The following is a 10,201-nucleotide window of genomic DNA, read 5'->3' on the forward strand; positions in this document are numbered from 1 at the left end:
ATATATATATATATATATATATATATTGCATTAAGCATATATATATATATAAAAATATATACACACACATATATATATATATATATATATATATATGCTTAGTGCACTATAATAGTGTAATTGCTTGGTGGGAACACTCAATTCTTTCCTTCCATTTGAGGGATGGGTGGAACAACTGATTGGTAGATGGAAGCTCTTCACTGGAGTTGCTTAAATGTTCAACTTCTGCCATATGTGCTACCGGTATTTATCTACATCTGGTTTATGCCACTGTATCCCTGGACACAAATGCTGAGAGTTATTTTATGGGGGGAAATCCTATAGCTTATGTTTATTTGTTACTAGTTTTGAGGTGCGCACAGAGAACCTTTGTAGCTAAAGTCAAGTTTATTACTTTTTTGTTAGTTTTGGGCAGTGTAAGAAAAGATTCTCCCTCACATTCAGTAGAGATTCTCCCTCACTTCCTGGAAGAAAGAAAAAGGGGGATTCAAGCCCTACTCTACTAGTGAAAAACTTTTTTATTGCTGTTGGAGATTTCCCCTCACTTCCTGTTTGGTAAAACATTGGGCCTGATTTATTAAAGCTCTGAAAGGCCAGAGAGTATACACTTTCATCAGTAAAGCTAAGGGATCCAGCAAACCTGGAACAGATCTGGTCTAGGGTTAAAAGCATTTGCTAGTATATACTAAATTATATTTATGAAATCCATTCCTTTTGCTAAACCACCCAGCTTCACATATGAAAGTGTCTCTTCTCCAGCCTTGTAGGGCTTGAATAAATCAGGCCCAATGTTTGACAAAACAGGAAGTGAGGATGAATCTCTTAAACTGAGTTCAGAATAGCAGTAATCCACCCCACTCTCTTCAAATCTAAACAAAAGCTGGGCAAACATTCAAAATGTATTTTGACTTTCCCTTTGCACTAGTCCCCTATTTCATGCTTTCCATTTATCTGTCAGTTCTAGATTTGGGGATAACACATATAAAGATATATCCCATGTGCATCATCAGTCATCCTACTCGAAAGGAGTGGAACCACGCAGGCCCATCCGTCCTAAAGCCAAGGAAGAGGAAGCCGAGCAATCAACCAGACGCTTCCTTCCACTATGGCTACAGCTCCTCCTGTTGCTTGTGTTTGCCGGATTTCTGGTTTACCTTTACATCTCCAACACCGATCAGAACCCTTTCAAATTCCTGGAAGAAAGCCTGTATCTGAGTGAGAAGACTGCTGATAGTGCAAATTAATGTGCTATTGCCACATGCGAGAAGTTGTATAATCATTTTTTTACCATTAAAATGTTTTTCTCCATCATTTATTCTAAATATTGACATGCTGTTTTTACTAATGATGCCCCTGACCTTGAGTTCTCTTTGAGAAAGATGAAATAACTCACAATTTTTTTAAAACATATTTAAATCTGACAAAAAAAAAAACAAACAAATGTAACGTATTGTTGCATACCAGCGCTACAGTACATTTAGTTTTCCAGCTTTTTTTCTTGTTGACCTGGTAATAGTTTCTGTTCTAGGGTGACAACACTCACTCACTATCTGTTGAGGCTGCACTTCTGATTTGATTTGCAAACAACCCTCAAAACATATTGGGGAGTTTTGTACTTCACAGAAGATTGCTGGAAAAGCTGAACATTAGATATTCTTTAATTCAGTGTTTTTCAACCAGTGTTCCTCCAGATGTTGCTAGGAGTACCCTGAACAATGAGAAGTTTGTGTTTCTCAGGTTAGTTTAATAGATAACAATAATTGTTTTGGCTATCTAAGAGTGACATTTTCCTACTGACCAGCAATGTAAGAGGCAATTTTCCTACTGACCACCACACTAATATACTGTGAGCTGTTGATATAGTAATTATATCAGGGGTTCCCTGAAAACCTAAAAGCTATTTCAAGGGGTTCCCCTATGTTAAAGGGTCGCGAAACAATGCTTTAACTTCTCTATCTGCTAGCTACCAATTATTGTGACAGTGAGTCTGCTCAGAATTCATTTGGACTTTGCATATAAATCTGACTGCAGGATAAAGAGGAAATTTTGTTGCAGCAACCATTCACTGCTCAGGGAGAAAAGTTTTAGGGTTTGTCACATAATTACTTCCCTAGAAAGGTAAGAGGGGCCAGAGATGCCTCTATAGCATCGTACATTTGTGGAATATGGGCGTGCGTGTCTGTATATCAGTCAGATCATGCAGAGGTCCAATGCTTTGTTTAGATCCATTAACCTTTTTTTTCTTTGTGACCAGCTTTTATTACGCACAATCAAAAGTTCTCATTTAACAAGTGAAATGCTGAAAATAAACTTTTTAATTTCCTTCTTTTATTCAAAAAGGACATTTATGCCTGCTTCTGATTCCAAAAAGTACACAGTTCTTAAGAGAAATAAGAACAAATTTCACATCAGATCCATGAAAAGAATTCCATAAACTGATCTGTTACATCCACTCCATGTGAAGTAGTATTCCCTACTAATAATGACCCAAGTTTGCATCAGCATTAAAGCAATCAATCAAAAAAACAAATGTTTATCTATTCTTGGGAGTACCAACATCAAAAAAGGTTGTAGCAATGAAAAAGCAAAGTCCTTTGGGTTTTACGATTTTATACCTTACCACATTTTTCCTTTTGCAGTTTGCAGACTGAGGAATGGTGAGTTACATCAAATTGCACTGCATTTCTGGGTACAGATTTACCCTTCTGGGCTTGTATGAGAGAAAAGATATATTAAAGTTTATTGTTCATAAAAACTTGTGATAAGGTATACCTGTATCATACAATATCACCTACAAAAAAGTTTGCTGCCCTGGTGCAATGTTTGTTGTGTGTATACTGTATGATGCACCCACACACCCATTGAACATAGAAATAAATTAGGCAATCACAATCTCACAACAGACATAAATTAGCATTAAAGAGGACCTGTATGTGAAAGCTGTACCCGATCATTGGACTTGTCATTACTATTGCCTGTGGTCTTCCTGCAGATGTCCTTTTTCTCCTTTGCAGACTTAACCTGTCTTGTATGTCAGTGTGTCTCTGTGCATAGCTAGGCATTGACCTAAAGAACTGTGTCAGCTATCCTAGTGTGGGAATATCCAAGCAGCAGCAGGAAAGATATGGATACACAGAATAAAATAAGTGCCAGTAGTAAGAATTTATAGACTAAAGTTTCTGCATAATATGATATGCCACTTGATTCATGCAGACTTGTAAAGTTATTGTCTGCTTTATGTAACCTGGGAACTAAGTAAACCTGCCTAGTTTTGTACAAAATACGATATCTAGAATATTAGTTTAATAGATTCACTTAACCTTGTTTTCCTAAAATTGAATATATTTTTTTATATCTCTAACTGACAGTTGTTTGCAGGTGATGAGCTTAAAGCTACATACACACGTCAGATTTTTATCGCCCGATAATCGGCATCGGCCAATTATCGGGGGAAAATCTGCCGTGTGTACAGTCGGTGTCTCATTACATAGCTGTATGTATGACATTTATCAATACAGCACACTTTTTTTTTTTTAACTTTTTTTAGGTTTTTTTAAAGATTTTTTTTTTATGTTTTTTTTATGTTTTATAAAAAAAATTTAATTATTAAATTTATAAAATTTTGGACATATNNNNCGTTCATGCATCGTGCACTCCCTTGTCGTTGGAAAGGATCGTGAAAGATCCTTTCCAACGACAAAAATTGGCAGTGTGTACGCAGCTTTACTCATTACATAGCTGTATGTATGACATTTATCAATACAGCACACTTTTCTTTAACTTTTTTTAGGTTTTAAATAATCATATTAGTCTATTGGCAATACCAGTATGATAGGTGGTGGGGTCCACAATTTTATCCCCGAAACTTGGCATGCCAAAAACTGTTCAGAAAATGGTGGTGCTGCAACTTGGCCATTTTGATATTTCCATCTATAAGCTAACAATGGCTTACCTGTGTATTCACTGGCTTTTGGCCAGCAAGTTTACCATTTCTACACTAAGTTATGCATTATTTCTTTATGTATTTGGATTTAAATGATATATTTAGCTTTGTAATTTGATTGTTTTGCTAGCGTTCTATAGGTTTTTATGCTTATAATAATTTAGGACAAAAACCTGTACACTTTCATTTGTGTTTTAATACTTATTCTGTTACATCGTATTAAAAGAAGCAAAAAACACACACAGACACAAAAGCAAGGCATTACATCTACATATAAAGCAGATTTTGCTGGTACACTTTCTTTTATTGCAAAGAGATTTTCTCTTTCACTGATCACATACTAATAAACAGAGAGTTGATTGGATACTCTAGGTGACTGCCCTCCTGCATTTTATTATTAATGCCTGTGCATGTTCTGTCTATTGTTTTAAAGAAAATGTTTGTTTTTTATTATTGTAAATTGCTTTTTGAGGAAATGTATGTATCCAAATTGTTAAAATAATATATAATCAATAAATTTTGTATCGTTTTCAATAGATTTTTTTTTTGCATGATGCCAGCTTATTTGGTTTTATTCAGTACAACAGCATCCAGTTGCTGCTATTTTTAACATCCCGAATTCTTAAACCAGTGCTGTAAACAGGAAGTTACCAGGATTCTTGTAAAGTGAGAACTTCCAGTAGTGCTCTACATTGTTAACATGGAACACCAAAATGTAATGTCTACATTTCACACAGCAGAATACATAGGGCTTAGCGCTGAAATTTGATTACCCTTGATTTATTGAAATTCTAACACAAAGGCTTTTATAAGTGAACATTAGCCCAACCTTTTACACCACTCTTCAGTCCTGGCAGATATTTTAAAGGTTCTTGGCCAAGTGAAATTTTATTTTCTTGTCTGATCCCTATTATTATCCTCCTGCGATAAGCCAATGCAGAGGAGCCTCCTCCCCTCTCTACTTCATAAACCAAACATACAGGTTCACCGGCTTAGCAGAATAATTTGGTGGCTGGATTGACAAGCATGGCCAAAAGCTATCCATTTGTAGACGGCATTTGTAGAGAGGTGCAGTGAGCAACAAAAAGTTTTGACAAAATAGAGAAGGATCCTGGGGCTCTCCCTTTTTCTCTTTGGTGGTTGGAGTACCAAAGGCAGTCTGAAGCTTACCATACATAAATCAATTATTTTTCAGTTTTCACTTATAGACTTGTCCGATATAAATGTCAACTGTAGATTGAACAATTATATTTCAAATAATTTTTTAAAGTTTTTAAAATTATAGTAATAAGATAAGAGGGCAAAAAATATTCAGGAAAAAAGAGGGAATAAACAAAGGGGACAATAGATTCTTTGTAGTTGTATCCTTAGGCTAGAAACATGTGCAATAATTGTTGTTAGAAAACTAATGACTAACAACAGATCAACAATTATTCACGATTATTTTAAACTAACATACAGTGCACAATGCTGTAACAATTTAAATATAATCCACCAATAATGTACACACACTAGATAGATCGTTGGAACGATGCAGGAAGTAACGTGTACCAGAGAAAGTGTACTGCAGAACAATCCACAATCACTGAACAACTGTACACATAATAGATAGCAAACGATCGAGATTTGGAAATCTGTATGTTTGCTTTGTTGTTCTGCTATCAAATCCCTGCTAATCACCTCGAGATGCAGAAAAAAATGAATTGATAGATTTTGTATTGTAAATGTGTACAAATTTTGAGGTAAAGCCATGTGATGATCTTTTTATTGAATGTATGTTGACATTATTTTTTTAAGTACATGTTAAAAAAAAAGAAATTTTTATTCTTTTGATATGGGTATGCCAGTAATTTCCCATTTGGGTACACTTATGGCAAGTATGAATATTAATTTTCACTGCATGTGTAAGAATATGGCATTGTTTGATATATGCATTACCTTTGAAGTGGATTTCCTTTTGTGTGCAATTTCATAATCCAATTGAGCTTATTTTTAGTGAAATCGAAGGAGGCGGTTGCAGATTTCCAATAATGAGTAATTGTAATGCAAGCTGTGAGAGAGGTATGCTATTGGATGAGACGCGACAGACCTTGAAAGTAGCACTGGTAATCTGTTTGGGTAAATTGACTTGAGTAACTGAATATATGAGGTTTTAAAATCTGGTTCAAAACCAGAACTTCAGGACATTGCCACCAAACATGCAAAATTGTTCCCCTTTGACCACCGAAAACATTCGGGGGAAAAGTTAGAATTCAGTTTGGAAAGTAGTATAAGGCTAAAGCCATCTCATTATAGTTTTATAATTACCTTCTATGAGGGATGAATTTAGTGAGACCTTTAGAGAGCCAGTTCTTGCCATTCTCAAGCTTCTCTCGGTAACCCTAAATCTTCTTTCTATTGTAACATGAATGACATGTTTGCAGAAGGGGTCAAATAGAGTGGGATCCTGCCCCTAGAAGATTCCATAATTTTATATGTTTGTTCAAATGGGGTCAATTGAAAGGGTGATTTAAAAATGTATCCATCATACTTTAACACACTAATCATTGGGGTAACCTTAACTGACCTGAGTGGCACATGGTGCTTATTGGTCAAAGAAACCCCTGGAGCACCCTTGTTGTGAAACATCGCTCTAGATCAATCCCCTTTGGTTATTTGAATTTGGAAATAAAGAACTGATTTGTGGTTGAATCTATGATTTGATCTAAAGGTTTGATCGTAAAAACAACCTGTGTATGGCCAGGCCAGCCATCAGCCACAGCACACAGTACATACAGCACCGTTCTGCTCTATGAAGAGGGGAGGGGAGAAAGACGGAGCGGCACTCTGCTGAACGCTCTCTCCCTTCCCTTGCATGATAATCATTAGTCGTCCATCATCTGTGGATCCACCAGGACAGTCGTTTGGACGATTGACGACTGGCGCTGTACACACCCCAGATTCTCGCCCAATATCGGCCCTGAGTCGATTATCAGGAAGAACCGTTGGACGTGTGTATGTAGCTTTAAGGTCACAATCTGGAGAAATGAGAGCTCAGATTTGACCCTAACACAAAGGATATCTGGCTAATTCAGTTAGCATTGTCGGGTCAGTAAAAAGTAAATTATAGAAGGTTGTTCCTTCCAAAACATGTAGACAATTAGGAATCTTATGCGAAAAGTCACAGATACAGCACACAAATCACAATTAACTCCGGGGTACACTTTCAACAAACTTCGTAATCCAGGTACAGGCTGAGGTCAAAACACAAAAGATCAATCCAATAAGTGAGGTACAAAAGGATGAGGCAGAAGGCATAGTCAGGGACAATCTGAAGTCAGGGCAGGCAGAGTTCATGCAAAGTCAATAGTCAGACCGGGTTCCTGCTGGTAATAAGTCCGAGCTGATGACAAGACACAGGGAAACAGAGGTCAAAAAGGTAATCCAACATAACAATGCACCCAAGCACACTGTAACACAGAGGCTATAATGGGCAAGGGTGCTAATGACAGGGTCTCAATAAATGGGCAGAGTGCCCAATCACATTGCGCCACCTGGCGCTATTGGATTGGAGGAACATACTGAATAATAAATCCCTTGCGGCCGATTTGGCCACAGAGAATTGAAAATTATACAAGCCCCGCCTGGGTGCCTCGTCCCCGGGGGGTACAAAAGGCGCGCATAGTAGCTTGCGCGCCTCTTATAGCAGAACCCCTGGGCCGTGCTGTACTGTGCACACCCGCAAGAATGCTGAGGGCACACGGTTATGTTGGAGTAAACGTCTGCAGGGATGCTGGGGATGCCATTAGGCTGAACAGTAGTTCAGCCAGGAGGGATCCCTCAGCCAGTAAGAGGAGACATGTTGCGAGCAGAGCGGCGGCAGCCCCTGCCACGCTGCTTGCTGCAGTGGTCTCCTCCATGTTGCCCGCGATCCCTGGAGTCACCGCGGGTGAGGACGACACGGGATTGCTGGCGGGGTAAATACCCTACAATTGCCCTGTATGTGTGCCCTTGTGTGGCACAAAAGTAGACTTAATAAAAAAAAAAATTAAAAAAAGCTCAATCAAAGCACACAACACAAAAAAATGATAGTAACCCAACAAACAAACAAATTTGCTCTATAGAGATAAGAACAGGAGAAGAGGTTCTGTAGTCCTCACCACTTCATGTCAAAGGGCAACAAAGCTGCTCCTCTACATGTTCAGTTCAGTAAGTGAATGTTGTCACCCTAGGAAGTGTGTTCCTAGCAGGGTCACCAGGGGGAAAGCCTGCAAAAAGAAAAGTAATGCAATACCTACAAATATGGGTTGTTAAGCTGCAATCAAATTAGAATTTTTGTTTACAAATATGTTCATAAAAAATGTTTTCATGTTGCAATAAAATTAAATTGCACGTCAATGCTAAACCATAAAAGCAACAAAGAGAATAAAATTTGCTGGAAACCTTTTTCATGCAAGACAATGCTTGGGAAGTTTACCTGATCTCTGATGTTTACCTATGGAGTTACTATATAGAGTTAGAGGAAATAATGATTGGACTGGTGCCAAGCTGACATGCAGGAACCAATGCGTTCCTGGCTACAGTATAAAACAAAACCATGGTGTGTAAACTATGGGTGTACCTCAATCCACACAAAGCTGTACACTTCTGTTATCAGCTGTGAGGCAAAAACAAGGTGGATGAATGACCTTTGTCAAGAGTCCTCACTAGATATTAGAAGGCATTCAATGATCTAATCAGCCCATACCTGAAATGTCTGTTTTGGATGGATTGAGCCACTAAAAAGTATTTATTTGTAGTTAAAATGTTGTGTTAAATGATTCCAGCATGTGCCCCCACTGCTTGGAAAGTATACATAGTGCTTACTGAATCTGGCAACTAGATCATTGTTATATTAAAATGGAAACAGCAACATCTTTTGGTGCCAAATGTTTCAGGAAAAGCATACGCCCCTAATACGCCCCTAGTTATGCTTTCAGATTATAAAAATAATCAACAAAACGTTATGCACAATACACAGGACACATTTTCCTACATGTATAAATACCTACAACCTGTGTCTGGATTTGTGCTACCTGAAGCTGGCCTGAGGAAGATTGAGAATCTACCTTCTGTGGACTGCATGTCAACTCAAAAAATGGGTCTATAACCTATTGTAAAAGGGCATGGTTAAAAAAGTATGATGAAAAACAAATATTGACCCCCTGCCTAGGATGTCCTGATACCGGAATTTGACCACTGCAGCCTAGCACCTCTCCAGTCCATGCTTGAATTCTTCTACACTTTGCCTTGTCTCTCAGTGCCACCATTTTCTTAAATGGTATTGGCCTAATTTCCTGCTTAAATCCTGAGATACCATTTTTGCCAGACACATTTATGCAATATGTTCCACCTGCAGGAGAAGGGTTTAACATTTAGGATAAATTAATATTTTCAAAAATGTTTTTGGGGTATTGGAATGCCATTAAAAATCAATTGTGTTGGTACAGTTGGCTCAGTGGCGAGCACTCTCGCTTTTGCAGCACTACGGTCACAGATTTAAATCTCAACCAGGACATTATCTGCCTTGAGTTTGTTCTCCCTTTTTTTAAGTGGGTTTCCTTGATAATGCAGAGATGTGATTCCACGTTAAAATGTGTGCATAATTAGTTTTTTGCTTTTCCACTCCATACAAGTGACTGAAAATGAAAATTAACACCAAGGAACTCAAAATCAACTAAAGAATAACTGAAATGTAAGCCAGTTACAACCACGTCCACAGTCTTATTTATCTATACTATAGGGCTTCAACACAACTTTCTGAGATGAAAAAAAAAGGAGCAGCTTTTAGTACAAAGAACATAGGAGATGCACAAACCCCTAAAAAGGAAGGCTGTAAAGAACCAAGGCTATGTACACACGTTAGATTTTTAACGTTGGAAAGAATCTTTTACGTTCTTTTCCAACAACAAAAGACTGAAATATGAATGAACGAGTGCTGTACATACAGCACCATTCTGCTCTATGGAGAGGGGGGAAGAAGGAGCAAGGGGCACCCACTACGCTCTCCCCCCTGTATGTGCATTGCAGTCGTTCACCATTTGCGGATCTGCCAGAATGGATCCATGAACGACGTCGGCCGGCCGCTGTACACACGCCAAATTCTCATCCAATACTAGCCCTGAGGTGAGAATCAGACTGACATGATCTGACGTGTGTACGTAGCCTAATACACAAAGGTTGTAAACCTACAATTGGTTTGTTTGTTTTTTTATTTTTTTATTCCTATATATCAGCTTT

General features: G+C 38.0%; 1 protein-coding gene across 1 annotated transcript in view; it reads left to right on the forward strand.

The window, feature by feature from the left end:
• The window catches only part of EMD (emerin), a 19,681-nt gene extending 18,370 nt beyond the window's left edge, over window positions 1-1,311 (forward strand). Inside the window, exon 7 of the mRNA XM_072431073.1 lies at window positions 959-1,311. Coding sequence (XP_072287174.1) covers window positions 959-1,244 — 286 coding nt within the window. The 3' untranslated portion in view covers window positions 1,245-1,311. The remainder of the gene's footprint in view (window positions 1-958) is intronic.
• The last annotated feature ends 8,890 nt before the right edge of the window (window positions 1,312-10,201 follow it).

The sequence above is a fragment of the Pyxicephalus adspersus genome, chromosome Z (assembly GCF_032062135.1).
Source record: "Pyxicephalus adspersus chromosome Z, UCB_Pads_2.0, whole genome shotgun sequence".
NCBI lineage: Eukaryota > Metazoa > Chordata > Amphibia > Anura > Pyxicephalidae > Pyxicephalus > Pyxicephalus adspersus.